At 39.3% G+C, this 21,012-nt stretch overlaps 1 protein-coding gene across 12 annotated transcripts in view; it reads right to left on the bottom strand.

Moving 5' to 3' along the window:
- The window catches only part of LTBP1 (latent transforming growth factor beta binding protein 1), a 376,691-nt gene that overhangs the window by 125,015 nt on the left and 230,664 nt on the right, over nucleotides 1-21,012 (bottom strand). For 8 of the 12 annotated variants that reach the window (XM_090281121.1, XM_090281125.1, XM_090281124.1 and 5 more), the window contains 4 exons: nucleotides 13,226-13,348; nucleotides 7,827-7,994; nucleotides 4,553-4,780; nucleotides 2,341-2,363 (listed from right to left, as the gene is read on the bottom strand). In XM_090281121.1, coding sequence (XP_090137247.1) covers nucleotides 2,341-2,363; nucleotides 4,553-4,780; nucleotides 7,827-7,994; nucleotides 13,226-13,348 — 542 coding nt within the window. The remainder of the gene's footprint in view (nucleotides 1-2,340; nucleotides 2,364-4,552; nucleotides 4,781-7,826; nucleotides 7,995-13,225; nucleotides 13,349-21,012) is intronic. The other 4 variants (XM_090281126.1, XM_090281132.1, XM_090281133.1 and 1 more) reach the window with 1 other exon arrangement.

The following is a 21,012-nucleotide window of genomic DNA, read 5'->3' as shown; positions in this document are numbered from 1 at the left end:
TTACACTAATTTGGAGGATTAAAAAAAAAAAAAAAACATACAGAGACTAAATCTTCTCTTCAAATTTGTCTTTCCTTTCACTTTTATACCATCACTCACTCCAGATTCTCCTACTAGTTCGATAACCTCTTCTCGTCCTCTTTCACGGCCCCTCGTGCTCTGTCTCTTGCTTTTTTTATGCTTTGATTACAGCTGACATTCAGTGTTATTCTATATTAGCTTCAGGTGTACAGCAGAGCGGCTAGACAGTTATTCCATACTCCGTCCCCTGCTTTAACTACCGTTGTCCCCCAGAAAGCTTACTCCCCTGGCCCCCCTTTCCCTTTCACCATCTCCTAGTTTGCATTACCACCTTTCCTACTTTTTATAAAGCAGATTACCGCCTGAGTGTCTCATCAAAGATCCAATGTTGTATGTATGGAGTCTTATAGCGTTACTCTACTTAGTTATTTCATAAACACCTTAAATTCATCCCTTCCAAGAAACCTCATTTCAACTTCATTCCTTTCAATGCCACAATCATAATCCACCCAGGTTTGAAGTTGCTTTTTAGTTCTCTCTCCTTCGTCTCTCATTCCAACCCCTGCCCGTCTGCTGTATTCCTTATATTGTCCATCCTTTTCCATACCCATAGCCCCCACTACTCCAAGTCTGGACTCGCTCATTCTCAGTTTGTTCTAGTAATTTAGCTGGCCTCTCCAGCTTCCTCTTTCTCCCTACCTTAGTTAATCCTGTTGTGATTTATCTTCTAAAAATACTGAACGCTTATTAATTTTCCGCTCTCCTTAAAAATACAGACTAGCTTTCTATTGTGTGTGTAAGACGACCTCAATCAGTCTCAACTGCACCCCCAACCCTGCAGCCCATGGTCCATGCCAGCCAGGAGAAGACTGTTAATCCACTGCCGCAGCTACGGACAGGATTTTCCCCAACAGTATGGAAAAGGCAGCAGCCTCTCTCCTCGATGCCACTTCTCCACTTGACAGGGAGGGGCCCACTGAGGAGCAGAGTACTTTCCCACAGATGACAACTGCCGTGTGGTATCCCAAGTGTCTCCTTCTGACCACATCTCTCATGCTCCCCTCACTGACCTTTTGCTGTTCCCACCTCACCTCTGCACAATAACTGCCCACCCCTGGCCCACCTTGCTTTCTCTTCATCAATCTTTAATACCATGAGGCCTCCTTCTGCAAGGAGTTAAGACCACAGAAACTATGTCGCAGTTTTCCCACTGCTGCCTCTCCAAATAACTTGTAGTAAGAGTATACAAGAAAATGTTCAAGTTCTCTTCCGGATTCCTGATGAAAGGTGGCATAATAACATGAGGCTGTCAGGGAGCCGACCGGCCCACTCACCTCTGAATGATTCCTCCCACATATCAATGAGAACTAAATTCCAAATCAACAAAATTGCAAACTACTGTATGTCACTGAACTTTAGAGATGCTAACCAAGAGCAGCAATGTTCATGTAAAATATGCATATCTGTTGAACTTCTTTCAGGGTTACTATAACATTCTTCCTTGTTGGGTACTATTGCTCTAAAATCATACTTCCTTATTTTCTAGATTCTTTCAGCATGTATAACACCCATGTTATGCTCTCCCATATTCATAAGATAAAGATTTTTGAAACTATTATAATTTATGTATGTATTTTCCCAACTTAAAACTGAATACTTACTTAATTCTTGTCAACTGAATAAACAACACATAAATGTATTCACATTTAATAATTATTTCATTTTTATGTTATTAAGGAATCAAAGCAAGATTCAGACATGAACCATTATTCCATAAGTTAGTCCCAGAAAATTTCTGTATTTCCTCCTAACAAATTTCATAATTCATAGACCCATTTTATGCCAAAAATTAATAGGTTGATAAAAATTTCTCTAAAACTTCTATGAAGCAATATTCTGGTACTGATTATAACCTTAAAGGGTAAGCCCTCTTACTCTAACAAATTCAAACATGCATTTAAATTTTGATTAAATTAAGAAGTATATCGCTCAGTATATATGTACCATAAGAATACACAATTACACAAACACATCAGAACCTTTCTTTTCCCTGGAATTTAAGTTCCATGAAAACAAAAAGCTTTGTCTTTTTTTTCTCTATTGTTTTCCTAGCATACTGCTGGTGGTATAGTAGATGCTCACTAAATATTTCTTGACTGAATGAATGCATGCCATGCCGCATTTCCTTCAACCAAATGATGAATAGCCTTAAAAAACCCATGTTACTGTATTTAAGCCTTAAAAACCCCATGCATATTCCAAAAGAAAATCATTTAAAGTTAAAGGAAAAAAGTGACTTGCAAACAATGAATGAATTACCTTCTCAGGGGGTGCAGTTGCCACTAAAACCAGAAAAGAAAAAAGGACATTAGTATAACTTAAAACCTACTACATAATATTTTAATTTTTAAAATGCAGTAAAAGTTCTGTATCTCTCCAAAAGGATTAAGAATCAAACTAAATCAAATGCAGAATTATGGTCACTACTATTTTAGAGAGTTTTACACATGACTGACAGGACAAAACTATCAGTACTGTGTTGTTCCTCAATTATAGGAGGTCAGGGAGCAGATGTGATGAAGCGCTATGTCTCTCATCAATTAAAAGTATTAAAGGAGGCAACACTTTCTGGTATATTACTTTATGTCTAATCTCAATTTTGTAGAACTTCCCATATCTTAGAAAACAAACATTTTCTTTAATTGGTCACATACTTATCCTTAACATAATATATAATGTTTGAAATGCTTTCTAATGCCAATGTTAAAAAAGAATGCCAGTATTTCAATGAGACAGAAGAATGGGTGCTGCATTCTTGATGCATATTAATTCTTAATGAAGCTCTGGGAGCATTTTCAGGAAGATGTGCTAATGCAATTATGAAAAAAAAAATCACAAACCAGTAAGATCCAATGAGACGTTAGCATTAATATAGTAGACAAGTCACATATTACACAATCATAAACATGGTTATAGGGTGGTAGTGGTTATGTCTTTGCATTTTGAAAGGCTTGCTTTTCATTAATCAGTCCTTCAGCCTTAGGTGAACATTCGCCAAAATTTTTCTGAGTCAATGTCTCCATAAAATTAGTATACAGGTTTGTTTCGATGCATTAGCTCCTAAAGCAATTAGGTACAAGATTGCCACCACTGATGAAATATTTGTGTGATTGGAACAACTCAACTATTCTATCCTGCCTAGCCCACCACTAAGAAAGTCTTGAGACAGAACCTGGACCCAACCCAATATTCTCCTGCTTACACAGAAGATGAGGAGTTTACAAACATCTGGCCAGGACACTCCAAGTGCATGGGAGCAAGTGGGTCAACACTATCAACTGGAGGTGAGGCCCACCTGCTTTCCCTAGCCAAGCAAGACGGCAGCAGGTGAGAGAATGGAATAAAACTGGCTAGAACACACAAAGGTTCAGAACCCTGAAATAAAGACACCTCTACCAGGAAGGTGGCTTTGCCAAGCCCCCAACTTTTCACTAACTCGGAGCATCTTCTCTCCTTACAAAAATCCATACATGAGCACCCTGAATTCTGACCTAAGAATCAAGAGGGGGAAAGCCAGCAAGAGCTTTATTAGATACAATAAATATTTCATGCAGACCTAATATTGTCGTTCCTTCTATTGGGGGTGAGAATTTTTGTAGTAACAGAGATACTCAACGTATTATGCTCTGGTTTATTTAAAGAGACAGAAATAGAGATAAGCCTGTTTCTGAATGCCACAGAGATAGTCACAGTCAGCTGTCTCTAGGCTCCCTCTGGATTATAAGGCCTAAACCACTTCCTTGGAAAAATGTGCTCCTTGGTCCTGTCACCTTCTCTGTGCATGACATCTGGCAGATCAGGTCCCCTCTCTAGGCCTCAGGTTTCTCAAAATGTAAACCACAGGACTGCACTAACTGATCTCCGAGGTACCTTCAATTGACTCTGTCTTCTTCCACTTTGCCTCCCATTAACCCCGACTGCCTGTTGGGCTTTATTTCATGGAAGCCTAATTGATGTTTGGAATTTAAGCCTCTGGATGCCACTCTTTAAAGTAGATAAATATATATTAAATGGCTCTCCAGACACAGAAATGATTTTAGACTATTCCTTGAAGGATCTAAATCCTTCTCCAGGATGAAACACCAAGAGAAAGGGGCCCCCAAACAGAAGACGATGTCTGGGGATTGCCATGGATTATTGTTACCTGCTAGGCACATATTACTCTAGAGCAGTGGTCCTCATTCAGGGGTAATTTTGCCTCCCCAGGTGACACTTGGAAATGTTTGGACATCTTTTTGGTTGCAACAAATGTAACGGGAAAGTTGCTACGGGCATCTAGGGTTTAGAGGCCAGGGCTGTTGGTAAACATCCTACAATGCACAGAGCAATCCCCACATCAAAGAATAATCCACCCCAAAACTTCAGTAGTGCTAAGGCTGAAAACCTCTGTTCTTGAAGGGAATAACCAGGGAAAGCACAGCAAAGGCACACAAGACAGAGGGCTAGGTCCATGATCCAATTCCACTCTCACCTTCGGGCTCCGCCACTCCTGGCCCGTGCTCCCGGGACAAAGTCAGGGCCTCCACTGGCTCTTCCTTGGCTGGGAGAGGTGGAGGATGAGTACTTTTAGCAACAGGTTGAGTGTTCTTTGGCTTGACAAATACAGGTCCTTTACCTATATGGTGATGGATTGGCCTGCGTCTATGAACGCCAGAAACCGTATAACCCATTCCACCAGGACAGATTTCCTTAAAAGCAGCTAGATTTGGGATGGGAAAATATTCCTTTTAAAAATCTAAAAGTGCAAACTTGTACAGAGGAAAATATAATGATGAGTATCTCTTAATAAATCATCACTAATATAGTTACATTTAAAACCTTTAAAAACAGATGCAAAATGTTTGAATTTCTGTTCCACTTGCATATTTATAGAAAAAACCCAGCTCTTTCTATTATTAAACATTTCTCCATCTGTTAATTCCTTATCCTATCCAACCAGATTATATATAGCATATATAAGAACGTATATTTTATATATCATATTATATGTATCAGCAATGAATTAGGAGATATATGTATTTTATATTTAATATTTTATATATCACATTATATATTACACATAAAATATATGTAGTATATTAATTTTTATGTATAAAAGAGACTATATATCTAATTGGAGGGGTGTGTGTGTAATATCAGCAAAAACCAGGCTTTTTTCCCTTCAGTTATGGTTTAATTTCATTAATTATTAACAAGAAAACAGTGACATCTTTCTTAAAGGATGAGCAAGAAAAATTAAAAAAGAAATCACTATTCATAGAAATGAGGTGCTGAAATTTTCATAATGTGTTTCCAGTAGAAGAACCCAAAGGACTCAGCCAGAATGGAACGTTTAAGCTGATATGGAGAAGTTGGTTAAGAAGGATTGAAAAGGGGAAGTGTTTTTGAAGAGAGAGTCTCAGGATAGGTAGTGAGAAGGAACCCAGAGAATTAAGACACACTAGAGAAATGATGGATCGGCGTCCAGTTACCAAAGACCATGCCACATTAGATGTACGTGTGTTCAAGGGGAGGGATGCTAGGCGGGCAAAAGTCCGGCCACCAGCAGGTGGCTAAATCATCCAGAGGACAGGAGCTACTCTGCCACTGCTCTCCTCCCAGCAAAGTGGTTTGGTACAATTAAAAAAAGAAAAGTAGTGATTTGCACATGTGGTCTGCGGACCTCCATCACGTAACCCCCTGCAGTAAGCAAAGGGAAAAGGGCAAAGGCAAGGGTGGCCAGGTGGTGTGGGGCCCAAGGCAGAAAACGCCACCTGATCCCCATGGTGCTGGCATTGGAGGCAAGTGGCCACATGCAGGCCCCAAGGAGCTTATCGTGAACTTTTTCTTTATCCTTTTAAAATGGAAAAGTAAAATAAGTCATTTCTCGTTTCCACTGAAAAGAAGATCTCCTATGGAATGTTCAGGACCTAAAATTAGTGCTCAGTGAAAAGAAAACTCTAACTATAATAGGAACATCATGCTTATGTTTAACTGTGAAATAGAATTCTTACTTGGAAAAAAATCGACGTTTTCAGAAGGAAACATGGTTTTCTATCAAATAGCTGAGGTATTAATGAACTAAATATTACTTTTATGGGAGTCATCATAGAACTAAAAATTGGTTAAGTATAAAAATTATATCTTTAATATTATTTTCAAATTTAGCTATTGGATTTCATGGAGGAGTCTCCATGCACGGTAGTCGCCCTCTTATTTATTTATTTATTTATTTGGTTTTTCAATTACAGTTGTCCCATTTTTCCCCCAGTGCTCTCCCCCACCCAGCCCACCCCCTCTCCCGCAATCATATCCCTCCCCGTTGTCCATGTCCATGAGTCATTTATACACGTTCCTTGACTAGACCCTTCCCTTACTTATCCCCCTTCTCTCCCTCCCCCCTCCCCCCTATTGACTGCTATTCTGCTCCTTGTCCTATTTAGTTCATTTGTTTGTGTTGTTCTTTAGTCTCCTGTATTAGGTGATATCATATGGTATCTTGATTTGTTTCCTATAAAGGTTACAAAGCTACCAAAATTGAACTTACAGAAAAATGTGTCTATGAATTGTAAGACAATTCATCTTTTGAGTATTACTTTTTAATAATGAGTGGGTCAGATCCTATAGGAGAAAAAGAGAACCTTTTGGAGATGTCTAAAATTATCTGGTCTACCAAAATATCACCACCATTACACTATCCGGCATCGTCCCACAGACCAAAAGGTCACTGGTTCAAGTCCGGGTCAGGGCACATGCCTGGGTTACAGGCCAGGTCCCCAGTTGGGAGTGTGTGAGAAGCAACCAATCAATGTTTCTCTTGCACATTGATGTTTCTCTCCCTCTCTTTCTCCCTCCCTTCCCTCTCTCCAAAAATAAATAAATAAAAGTCTTTAAAAAAATAAATTTACACTGTCTGCTGTGGTGTAAATAAGATACAGCTTTAAGGTTTCAGTGGCCCTGTGAGAGTTTATGCACTTCCCTTGGTGGGAAGCATCTTCTCAGATAAGCAACCGAGTCAACTTTTTGTGCCCGCCCCACATCAGTGGGATTGAGGCCACTACTCCTTTGATAATATCATGGTGTCTGGTACTTGCAGGGCACAAGTCTTTCCTTCCATTTAATCCTACTTGGCTCTGCATGGAAAGCTGGTGAGTCCTTGGTAAAATTAAGGCACTTATATAAATTTACTCCTTCAGGGCATTAGGCAATTAGGTACCTAATTAAAGGATAAAGACTAATCAATTTAATATTCAGCCTCCACCTGGAAGTTCATAGGGGCTTTGGCAGGGTCTGCCCTGGAGTCACTAAAACTCCCTCCATTTCCAGGGTTTATAACAGAAACTGACAAGCACATGATCCGTAAGTGAGTGAATGAGGCCACCTGCACAGGGTCTAGTGACACTGCACGTGGTGAGAGGCCGATCACAAGGAAAGCGCATGGCCCAGCAGGGCCTTTGATCCTGCTACACTTTTAAGCAGCAGCCTTAGAGTCCTAGAAATGAGGATAAATTGTAATGGCTTTTCTTAACATTCACAAGAAAGCTTAAGTTACACAGAGATGGGGACATCTCTTGGCATGTAATTTTTTCCCACCAATTCACTGTTCTATGTTCACGGATGGTTTCTACAGAAGTGACCAAACACACATTGTATTATTAAAAACTAAACTTAGAGTCAGAAACAAAAAATAGCTCTAGCTGCCAAAGTTGTCCTGTGTACTTGTGTGGCCAGGAATGAACATGTGCGTGCAGCTGGGCATGCCTTACCTGTGCCTGGCTGGGGACATTTCTCACAGTGTGGGCCCCAGGCCTTGCCCACACTACAACAGCAGAGCTGCTTGGTGAGGTGAACAGACAGAGGGTGCAAACACTGCCTTCCGGAACTGACAAGACGGTAACAGGGCCCCTTCTCTTCAGAGATCACAGGGGTATCCGCTGAAGCAGAGAGACAAGGCCCGACGTCACCCAGGAAAACAACAAAAACCAGATCGACTTTTCACGGAAGAGTAAAAATAACCCCAGAGTCTGGATTAGAAACCAGACTTCAGAATGCATCTATCCAGATTTAGGACAAAAGCTTTCTTCATTGAGAGTCAGTTTACCAAATGAGTCAGGGCACCCAATGGATGCCGTCTAGTCCCCTTTTTCCATTTTCGAAAAAGCATTAAATCGGGCAGGTGGGCATAAGTGGAAAAAAAATTTTCACCCAACATTTACCTGCCCAAATAAACCTCGCCACCTGTTACTGAAGCTGGGGTGACTTTTTTCCATGACAGGTTCCAAAATACTTCAAGTGGGGTCTTCAGGGGAGTAAGAGAATCACTGGTATATAGAACTACCAATAAATCAATTTTTGGTGAGTCTGGGAGTGTCATACCATGTTCGAAATATATTGCCTCGTCTCAAGTGTACATAAAAATAAGCAAGCAACTAATAAAAAACTTGCTCCTTCAAAGATGGAAGAAAACCAAGAAGGAGGCCACTGAAAAGGTCTAGCTTACGTACCTAAATTTTACTGATGATATTATTCAAATTTTCTTTGATCTACAACATGTGGACCAAAAAGTGTTGACTTATGCCTCAGATTTCTAACAGGGTATGCTTTTTTAAAAACTGCCCCTATTTTAATATCTAAATTACCCATTAGACTTTAATCATTTCAAGTGACTTGCATGGCAATTCCATTTATTTCATTAAACATCTCTAGCGTTTTCACATTGTAGTCAACATGACTCGTAAACCCAGGAACAACATGCTACCCAGAATTATACAAGATTGGTGATTCTGTTCTTGTGTATCTTTAACCACAGAAGGAAGGCTAGTTGTAAAGGGTAAGTCATTAGTATATTACATTTATTATTTAAAATATGATACATGATTATACATTCTCTTGAGTCATAAGGTTTTATGCCATGCTTTAAAAAATCAGTATTACCGAAAGATCTCTAAAGAATAGGTGGGAATGGGTATAAGACAGAGCACTAAGGAGCAATAACAAAGGGGTCTTATAGCCTCATATCGGTAGGTACACAGGGCTTGCAGGATGTGTTGCTAAGAGTAGGGTAAAAAGATACAGGTACTCTTTACGTAGGGAAAAACATTTTTTGGAGGTGTAAAACCTACTGGAAATTTAAGGAAAACCAGTATTTAGCTCTTGGCTAGAGACATGAGCGAAATCTTTAAAAGTAATAAACCTGTAAGCTCTGTATCCAAGTAGAGTCTTGAATCTTCACCATTTATCTAATGGTGAAGGCATTTCAATTACAAAATACAATAAGAAAGTAGGATGCTAGGGTTCTCTTATTTGAGCTTCCCATGGTGTATTAAACAACTTGTACCTAATTATAGGGCTGTACAATAAATTCTGATTTTACTTTCAAAGAGCTGCTGCTCTAATCAATTCAAATGTGAACAATAATTATCATTAACTTGATCTAGAACCCTAAATTTGGAGGCACAAAACCCAGACTTAAGTCTCAAATGTCAGTTACTAGCTGTATGATCTTGAGAAGTTCCTTCAAGTCTCCTAGCTTCCATTTCCCAATGTGTAAAATAATAATACATATCTCATAAAGGTGCTGGGGAAATTAAATTAAAATGATGTACATAAACACGACTGGCTTTTAGAAGGGACTTATCCTTCATTTCATGACTTCTAAGGTTATGGCAGAAGTTCCTGAGCACGTCTTCTCTCCAACCCTTTATTTTGGTCAATTAGCACCAAGTCTATGGCTCAAGAATACTACTACGGAACAGCGGAAGTCCAGGCTTAGAATTCTTTTATCTTGGCTCCTTTTTACTAAACCTACAGCTATACCCTCTGCTGCACTCATCCTGAAGCTCTTGAATTCCTGAAGAAAATTAGTTGCAGCTCAGAAAATCAGAAAGTTTTCCTACTCCAATTGCAAAAGGTTATTGTATGGGGTTGGCCAAAAAGTGCATTTAGTTTTTTCCATACGATGGCTCTAGTAGTGCTTAGTCGTCTTCAACTTCATTCAAAACAAGTTTGTTAGATTGTATTGTGAAAGTTGTCATATCAGCGTGCATTTAAAAAAACTTATCAAAATTGGTGAATTTTTATGTAGCCATTTTAATATTGAAGGTGGAAGAAGATATGCAACGTTTTCAGCATATCTTCATCATTTCAAGAAAGGTAAAAACGCAACTGAAACGAAAAAAAAGATTTGTGCAGTGTATGGAGAAGACGCTGTGACTGATCGAACCTGTCAAAAGTGGTTTGCAAAGTTTCTTGGTACTATTGACATTTGGGCCAAATAATTCTTTGCTGTGGGACTGTCTTATGCATTGGAAGATGTTTAGCAGCACCTCTGGCCTCTGCCCACTAGAAGCCAATAGCGGGAGATAGCCGACATACTCAAAATATCCAAATCAATAAAGTTATTGAGGAAAATGAAAAATATGTGTTTTATTTTTTGGAAAAAATGTAACAGACTTTTGGCCAACCCAATACTTTTCTTGGATTTGCTCTGACATGTCCTAAAATTTCACCTTTCCCCATAAGTAGGTAGGGGCAGGTCTGGAGAACGCTGCTGCAGCATCCTGAGCCACAGACAGAGAGGTGAGAGACAGCAGATGCCAGAACCCTCCTACTTCCCTTCTTTTAGCTTGGCTAAGTCAAGGACAGAGAGCGGGCAAGGGAAGAAGAGAAATGGTTGCAACCTTTGGCTGAAGTCAAGGAATTCAGAGGGTGTTCACCTTAGTGTGTTCAAGAACAGGGAGAGCTTCTCACTGCTCCTGGCCATTGCCAAGTGCATTTCTTTGAGTTCACAGAGTCAGCCACAGCTTTTATGGCCTGGACAGCAGGCTGTCTGAACAAATGTGGTCAGTCTCCCTCAATGTGCTTGCATGCTCTATCCATGGCTGTTTTTATGTCCCTCAAGAATGTATATTCCAAATAGCCACGCAACAGCAACTTTGCTTGTACTTCTGTGTGTGTGCATGTCTATGTGGGACCCCATTCTCTTTCTGTCACTTCCCCATGACCACTGAGGTTGCCACCATCTTGCCAATACTTTCTTCCCTTACTCTGTAAACATGACTTTCTTCCTTGATTCCTCTTTGGACTTTCCTATTGATATCTTCAAAGTATAGCTCACCAGCGACTGGAATGAACCAAGTCACAAATCCTGGAGCTCTACGTACCTCTGTGATGTTACATGTGGCAAATTCAGAGGAAAGAGAAATAAATCTGCCCTCTCAATACTGGTACAGGGCCCAGGTTTTAACTTCAAACTATAGACTGGAATGTCTAACTAGCAGCAAACATCTCCCAATACTTATCATTTCAGCTGTTGCAGCTGAACCATAAAATTGATTTTTTATTTTTCAAATAAGAATGGATGGTGGTTTAATAAGTTCAGTATTATTTAGGCAATGACAGGGAAAATAAATGTTAAGGAGATGTGTAAGTGTTTCAAAAACTTCATTGGCAAATTTCAACCATCTTATTAAAACCTGGAGATCTGCCCTTAATACTAGACATCTGATCTAGTCAAAGCTTAATAAGACACTTCGGGACCAGTTCTCCAAGTTTACTAATCTGCAGCCTTCGATGTAGTAATTTTAAACAGATAAGTCAAATGATTTAAGGAAAAAAATTCATAACAAATCTTAAACCCAACTCTGCAGAATCTTTTGCACTTAAATTATAAAACTATTTTAAATATTTACACATGTAATTCAAATCAACTGGAAATTATCTCTAAATTTTCTGGATATTGTCAACAATGTCATTTTTGGCCTGAAATTTCCAAATTCTTTCATCAGTTTTCAAATGTACCTCATATGCAAACGTAATTTTATAGTCTAATTTTTCCCACTGGCCAAATTGTCTGTCTGCTTCAGGATCAGAACTATCTGCGAAAGAACACAGAATACAGAACTTACGTGCAAAATCTCCTAATCTGCATTTGACAGTTTTTAAAGGAAAATAGTAGTCATTAGTAACAATGTTCGAAAAGACTCAGCAAACTCATCTAAACATAATGAACAAGATTGTCATTTTACTGCATTTGCTTTTATTTCATCGTGGCTGTGATCTCACCTTAGGGCACAGAGTTAGAGACAGATGCACAGTTAAAAAATGAAAAATGATATCATCACGAGTAACACATCTTGACCAAATGGCAAGTTTAAAACTGGAGACCAGAAGGATGCAGCTTAACATATACCAAAGCCACATCAGAAAGTAGATAAGTAAAAAACAAAAACCTTGCAGGACAGAAATGAACACAAGATTGTTCTTAAAAGTATCCTCTTTTCTGCCACCATTAAAGTTTAAAATGTTTAAACTTTAGTTGTATATGGCTTTGAAAAATCTGCAGTGTTTCCCTACCGTATAAAAAGATAACCTTTAAAAATGTGCATCTGAGAATTTTGTATCTACAATGCATCCAACTCTAACTGTCAAATGATCTATAGTGATTACACTGGATGAGATTTTATGGTGCGAGGGTCTCTTTGGAGAAATTATATTTTCTGTCCAATATAAGAATACATGGTTTGATAAGAGGATTTTTACCCATACCAGATAAAGAGAAAATCTTAGAGACAACATTCATAAGGCAAAATAGTATAACTTCGGGGACATATTTTGGTGATTTTTAAGGACAACTGGAACAGGATATTTGAAATTAGATCTGAATAGAAAATCTAAAACTATTTCCCAGACTCTCCACCTAAGAAAGTACAGTGAAACCTCATTAAATCAGACACTAGTGACTCAGAATTTGGACTAATTAAAAACAGAAGCTGGGACAAAGTTTAACTCAGCCTAAATAATGCTTAAAATACTCATGAAGGAAAAACCTTTTCATCTCTCAGGTATGCTCACTTTATTTAACTCTTTTCTTTTCATCAAAGTACATTTCCTGTGTGCTTGGTCTCTGCCTTGACTTTTAGCCATTATGTTTTTCTGAGTGCAATAAAAATGTATTTTGGTTCCATAACGTAGGTTTATTTTAATATATCAGGCCCACTTTCTCCTTCCAGTCATTTTAATGAGGTTTTCCTGCATATGTACAATACTTAGTTGACCACTGAGTATTTAACCTTATTTTGGATAACCTCCCATCCCCAACCCCTCAAACACACACACAAACACAGAAAACTGATCCAAAATTGGAATAAAAGTGATCATTACTTACGAACACAACTTGTAAAAGTAGGATCCGGCCCAAATCCCATTTTGCAGGTACATCTATAGCTGCCCATGGTATTCAAACACTCACCATTAGGGCACACACCCTGAAGCTGGCATTCATTAATATCTGCAGGGAAACACAATTCCTTTAGAAGGAGCGTTCAGGCCCTGTGTAGCAGTCTGGCTGTAAACTAAATTCACTTTCTTTCTTTTTTTTTTTTTATCATAATCTCTTGGTTATAGTAAATAAGAGATATGAGCAAGTTTTACTGCGCAGGTGTGAAGGAACTATAATAAAATAATACATTATTGAACATCTACAATTTATACGACAAACATTTATTAGGCACCTACTATGTACCCGGTTCTGTTCTAGTGCACATAACTGACAAAAGACTCCAGCCTTCACAGAGCTTACATTTTGGTGTTAGCGTCTGTTATGTATTCTCAAGCATACATGGAAGGCAAATAGTCTCGCCCTGGAGACACTGACAGTATAGTTATGCATATGACTATGTTAAAATTAAAGAAGTGGTAATAGGTTCAAGTTACCACAATTAAAGAAAGATCATAAACTAAAGTCAAACTATGAAATTGTCTATACAGAGAGGAAGAGCTGCTAGAGGAAGCTGGAGGTAGAGGAGACTGTAGCATTAAAGAGGAGGTAAGACTTCAGTGTTGAAGTTGGGGAAAAGCTGGATGGATGGGGAGGAAGAGGTAAGTGATCTACGTGGGTGGACATCAGAGCATAAACCAAGATTGGAGGAGGCAAGCGGGATCAGGAAGTCATGAGTCAAACCATTGGCTACAGAAGAAGTTTCAGAAAGGTATATATTTGGAAAAAGAGCTGGTTAAAGCCAGGCTAGATTTGGATTCAATTTTATTGAGAACAGGGAGCCACACTAAAGGTTTCTGAGCAGGAGGGAAGATCTAATCAAAGGCAGGCTCTGGGGAAATCCATCTGGCCAGCACATGGCTTAGTGAGAAAAGATTAAAAGTTCGATAGCTGAAGAAGTAATGCAAGTATGAGACTGGTGACAAGCCAGGCTGGGGACAGTGAGAATGATCAGGAAGAGAAGGAATAAAGTTGTTTCTTTTTTTTTTTTAAGGAACAACAGAGTGTTGTATCTGGCCAAAGAAAAAGGAATTGAAGGTGCCTGCGAGGCTTCTAATCCGAGAAAAGAGGAAAAGACATTGTTGGTTTTGTGGAAAGTACTGAGCAAGAAAGAACCAGATGAAGAGATTAGCTTTATACTGAAGGTCACACTGGGATATCCAAGTATAAATACCCAGCAGAAGGGGAAGAGTCAAGTGAAAGGAAACCATAGCTGGAAATAGAGACTTAAGGTCATCTGCATATGCTCATTGCTGTGGTCTGAATGTCTGACATTCATTCAGACCCAAGTTCCTAGCTGGAATCCTAACCCCAAGAGGTGATGGTATCAGTAGGCAGGGCCTTTGGGAGGCGCTTCAGTCTTGATGGTGGGACACTCATGAATGGGATTAGTGCCTCGTTACGGGCTCCAGGGAAATCCCTAGTCCCTTCCTCCACCTAGGACACAATGAGAAGTCTGCAACTGGAAAAGGTTCCTCAGCAGAGGAAGACCATGCTTGTGTCCTGATCTTGGACTTCCAGGCCTCCAGAGCCGTGAGCAGTAAATACCTGTTGTTCACAGGCTACCTGGTTGGTGGTATTTTGTAACAGCAGCCTGAATGGACTAAGACAATGATCCAAAGGGAAATCAAAATGATTTGGAACAGGAGAGATAAAAATGTGATTTTAAAAAGAAAGATTATAGAGTCATTTGCAAAGGTAATTAATTAACAAGCAAAAGAAGAATGTGACAATTTAAAAAAAAAAATTAGTAGTCATTTGTATTTTGGTTTATGAAGCTTAATGGTTAACAGACTTGGTTATCAGCATTCCCTTTTCAAATAATATTTATTTCCTTCTATCAGTAACTCTAACAAAACTTTTATTAAGGATCCCAAAATATTAATTTTCTAAATTAAAACAACACATTGGTAGCAAAACATTACTAGCAGAACTGTCACATAAAAGGCAACTACATCCCTCAATAAACAATAATTTTCTTACATCTCGTACTCTAAGTAGCCATAGATATCTATTCTATATGGCCATAGTTTATCTAACAAATGCAGTTTTTACTTTAACTTTAGTGATAAAATTCATTTTCAATGTCCACAGAATTCCAACCTAGACCCAGCTGAAAACTGGTACAGCCAGATTACACCTGACACAGCGTATGGTTCTACTACTGACCATCTTATTCTTTATCACAGTGTATTGTGCAATAATACACAACTATGCAAAGCATGTAATTGAAAATACTCCCTTAGAACTCACTGTCCTTAAGAAAAACCACCCTAAAGGACCAGGAAGAGTGCCAAGTCCAGTTGGGGCTCACGTGGTATAAGCAAAGCCCCTATCGTACGTTCCAAATTAAACCTCAAGTTTGGGTAATAAGCCAGTTGTGGTCAAGAAGGCTGGAAAAGATCTCCACTCCCGTTTCTGCTCATGTCCCCACTAGGGTGTAATTATCGGCTTTCCTCTTTCTCTGAGTGGCCTGTACTCCTATTCATTGGTTGTACCACTACACATTCCATGCTCCCCTCTTGGGACCTAGAATTTTCCCTTGCTTTCTTTAACAGAACCATCCCAGCCTCACCACCGGCTGCCAAGTTAAGGTGAAGGGGTTTTGTCCCAACATAAATGCTGGGTGCACAACCACTGCCTGTGCCCCCTCTTTGACTCTCCTCGACATTGCCTGCTGCCTCACCCATGATGCCATGGGAAAGGAGAACAGGAATTAGGGTTTGTTTTTTTTTAAAGCACAACTATGGCTATAGACAGGGGAGAAAGAGAAAAATCCTTGAAGAAGGGGAATTGTGTGAAGTGCTCCCTATTCTCGCAATCTCTACTCTAATCAGCGTGTGCCACCAGCACTGGCAACACCAACTCCCCTAACTTTGGCCTCTGTAACCTGAAAGCATGACCCTTTCTTCATGGCTCACTCTCACAGCTTCCAGGAAAACTCCCACGTCCCTCATCTGCCTCAATTAGTTTTTATCATATCCTCTAAAATACCGGAAGTTAGAAATTAAATTCCCTCATTTTTAAAAATTTATATACAGAAAAGTATATTGTGGATGTCTATGTATACATGTGTGTGTGCAGGTACCATGTAACCACCACCCAGATCATGTTTTAGAACATTTTTATTGCTTGAGAAGGCTCCTTCCTGCCCCTTCCCAGTCAACATCTCTATCCCCATGGGTCACTACTATTCTGACTGCTATCATCATTGATTAGACCTGTTGGTGAACTTTACATAAAGGGAATCACATTGTATGTGTTCTTTTGTCTGACATTTGTATTCATTATTATACCTGTGAGATTTATCAATGCTGTTGCACGTAGTAGTTCATTCTTTTACTGTTGTATTCTATTTTAGTGTGTGAGTATATCGAAATTAATTTATTTATGCCAATTTTTGGCTATCATGAACAATGCTTCTGTGAACACTCATATGTGTCTTTTGGTAGGCCTAGGTACTCATTACTCTTGGATCTACATCTAGAAGTAGGATTTCTGTATCCCTAGAGAAGGCCCATGTTTACTTTAATAAATACTGTCAAATAGTTGTCCAAAGTAGCTATGCCAATTTCCATTTCCATTACCAACTGCTCCACATCCTTGTCAAATTATTGTCAGTCTTTCTCACGGTGGTCATTCTGGCAGAAGTGTGGTGTTATCTCACTGAAATTTCAGCTTGCATTTCCTTTTCATGTATTTATTAGCCATTCAGATTGAAAAAAAAACTGGTCTCTTCTAAAATGTAAACAGAAAAGTTGTAGGTTGATAAGACTGCTTTCCTTTTAGCACTCAGGGAGGATCACTGGGTGATTCTCAAAGAAAGAGGGTGTGTGAATGCCCCGGGGACATTTTGGGTTGTCACAAGGACTGGGGAGCTAAACTTTATAAAAGTGCTTCAAGTGTCTCTTGACAAAGAATTGTTCTGCCAAAAATGGTAATGCCCTTGTTGAGAAACTCACACAGAGGTGAAGGAAATATGTGTTTGTAAATGCAAAAGGGACCATTCTGAAGCAGTTGTCGGAGGAAGACAAGGGGGTGGAGGTGGGTGCTGGTTACATGAGAGGACTTGATGGGTTTCCGTCACTGAACTCAGTGTCTGTGCCTCCTACATCTGGACAGTCCCCTGCTGTCTCTGAGACTGTCTTTGGCCATAGGATAGATGGGAGGCTCAGCCAGAGGCAACATAGAGACTGGGTCCCCCAAATCCCTGAGCCTGGGGCGGAGTGGTTTGGAAATATGCAAAGCAAGAGACTCATTAAATAACCTTATATAGCTCAACTTTCATATTTCAGAACTAGGAAATGAAATAATAATCTAGTAAAATGAAGCAAGAGTCCTCACCATCATCCTTTATATTTGTATGGCACACCCTGTCCCGCTGGAACTTCGTAACGATTCTGGATGGTGAGCCACACAATAGGTATTTCCATTTTATAGAGATAATTTTGTTCAAGATCATATTTTTAAGAGTTAAGGGGGAGTGGGGAAATTTAATGGGGGAACTATCCCACTGCAATCCAGTTTTGGCCTATTTAGGATGCTCAATTATGTTACCTAGAATAAGTCACTTAATTTCTGATCTCAGTTTTCCCTCCTGCAACACAAAGGGGCTGAAGCAAATAATCCCCAACATCACTTCTAGCTTAAATGTTCTGATTTCAAAACAATCTGCCAGTTGCCAGGGTTGAAAATGACAAGGAAAAAATTGTGACATTTATGGATAATACATTATAACCAGCATAAGGGCCCTCAGGGGAAATACACACTTTCATGTATCTATATGGTGACGCAAGTTTATAGAGGAAATGAGACATGTCCAGTAAGCGACAGAAATTAGGTACAAGGTGAGAACAGTACATGAATATCTTTATTCTGGGTGAAGATATGAAGCTTTTTGTGATTCTGCCGTGTGTATATTCAGCTTTTGCTGATGGACTGAAATTCCATGAAGCAATTTAGCGATAAAACTTCTCCTTGAAAACAGAAAGAAATACCTCTTGAGGTAAATATTTTTCCTAGCCAGACAAACGATATTAAATAGCCATATTTAACACGGATCACTGACTTTAGACAAAGGAGGAGTTCATTCTCTAACTAGACGTATCTGTTTCTTAAGCTTTTACAGAAGCAGCTCCATACTGGGTACACACACCCCTGAAGTGACATGACATTATTCTGCCGGGTACATAAATCCTTGGATACTTTCAAGGGAATCAAACTCTAGATCTTGTTTGCTTTTTGAAAAGTGATCTGCCTAGGAACACACTGGCCACTCTTCCTTTTCTATCTCTGCTTGACCCCATGCCATCTTCCTCTTTACAAAGTCAGGTCACCTCTTGCCCATTTGTAATCGTCCTAGGTTTTCTAGGGACGTTGCTCTACAACGTGAAGTTCTCCAAGGCACTAAAAAACGAACAATCAGCAAATATATCTCCTGAGGGAGAGTCACAGCAAAAGGTCTCATAAGAGGGCCTGGCTTTGCCAGTTAGGTTAGATAGCAGACATTATTCATCAACTGAAAAAGCCAGAGCTGCAGCTCCAAGTCTTGATGAAAATATGCTTAAAGCACATATCTAATATAAATGCACCCGAAATAAATCCACTGCCTCCATTTAATTTTTGGTGGAAAAAATGTAGATGTTAGCCTACAAATGTGTGAGCACATAAGTTTTTCCAAATTATTTTAGGTGATAAGTGAGTAAAAATAACGTTTGAAGAGCAACATTCTACAGCAATTTTGCTCAACGTAGTTAACACAAAACCCAAGTTTTGTTAGAATTCTGCTAAAAGAAGGGTCGTGTGGCCAAATACATTTGAGAAACACTGCATCTTCTACAAACACAAGCACATTTTTAAAAAGGCCCTGAGACGTCCTCTGGCAAGAACTCCCAGTTTTCTCTAACTTGGTATGTTCCACACACTTGGCCATGGGACGCATTTCACACACTCTCTATTAACATCCCTCTGAACTGGTGTGAAATGTGGCTCTCTGGGGCTGGCCCCGCAAACTACTGCGCAGGTCTCTTTGTGGTTCTCTTTGCTCTGACCTAGGCCTCACTGCTGCCAGAGCCTGCCCTGCTGACCTGTAACTGTCCCACCCTTATACAATGATAATCTAGCATAGGATGGATTTGACCATGAAAGGAGGCAAGCCACCGTGGGAGCAACTCCATTCCTTCCAATTCCTCCCCTTTCAGGGTAACATGATAAAAGAATTATCAGCGCCCAGAGAACAGCTTGTATTTATTTTTTTAATACATGTGTACTACACATGGAAGATGCTAATCACAAATGCGTCTCTGTTGGTCTTGGATTTCTGACTTTAGTCTATAGACACTGTATTAATTTCTCCTTGAAACAGTCACAGTAACATGAATCCATCAGGGGCTCTCCTCATCACTCGGGATAAAACAGGCATCTTCCCATTGATTTTATAGCCCCAGAGATTAAGGTCAAAGAGCTACTGGAAAACGCAATGTGCTAATGACTCACTTCACCACTGTCTTTCCTGAAGAAAAGTGAATAAAATAAACAGACATTTCCTTTTTCAATTTCATCCCAGTGATTTGAGCATAGTAAGAGGATACACCAAAAAGTTATTCTAAAATCTTAAGAATGGGTCCCAAATTGATTTTTAAATGAAGAAATATGATGCTCAGGTCCAGATCAAAACTTTAAATTCTCACTAGAAAAAAAAAAAAAATCCTATTTAAACTAGAAACTTATAGCAGGAGTTCCAAGAGGATGCCTCAAACAGTAAGATATCCCTTTCAAATAGCTGAAATGTCTTATAATTCCCTGTTAGCCTCACACTAACTATCCCACAGTTTCTGGCATTAAGTCACCAAATACAGCAGAGCATTGTATGAATCTCCATCCAGCAGGCTAAACAAAAAGAACTCTAAACATGTTTAAGTGTCTTGAAGAACTGAATTATCAAATCTGGTTGACTCCAGTTTTAGTTTATACCTATTGATTTTCTACTGTTATTTCCCAAATATATAGCAAGAACAATAGATTATAAGTTTCATCTTTATACCCACATTACTCTCATAGACATATTCCCAATTTCAAATTCCATATTCCCGAGAAAGAAACAAACATCACAACCATCAATTCCCCTTTGATAATGGAACTGAAGGGAACATTAGAGACAACACCCTGAAGGAGCTCAGAACAGGCCTCCCCAGGACGTGCCACTTCAGCAGGTACGTTATTTTGATCTGAAGGCAAAGGAGACCCTGTGGGCTCAGGAGGAACTTTTATCTTTCCCATGAAGAACTGAAATTGGGGCCTTTCTCATTATAAGAGTTACCACCAGAAATAACTTTTTATGCTCTATCCATGGGGCATGGCAAACTTCTAATTACTGAACATCTATTCTTATCATCCTGCCAATGTCCCTACGCACATCTGACACCCAAGCCACCTGACCTCATCCTTAGCTCAGAATGTTATATATACCTCATTTTCCCTTTCTCTGACTTTCTCATGTAGGGTTACCATATGAACATATGTAATTAAATTTGGTTTTCTTTTGTCAATCTATCTCATGTCTAATTATTAGACCAGGTGAAAGAACCTAGAAAGGTAGAGGAAAGTTTCCTCCAACCAACAACCCTAACTATGAAATACGCTACATAAACAGGGATATCAACAAAGAACATGCTGAA

The sequence above is a fragment of the Furipterus horrens genome, unplaced genomic scaffold, assembly GCF_987537825.1.
Source record: "Furipterus horrens unplaced genomic scaffold, mFurHor1.1.pri manual_scaffold_6, whole genome shotgun sequence".
NCBI lineage: Eukaryota > Metazoa > Chordata > Mammalia > Chiroptera > Furipteridae > Furipterus > Furipterus horrens.
Note: the sequence above shows the minus strand (reverse complement) of the source record. Positions and strands in the feature narration are given on the sequence as shown.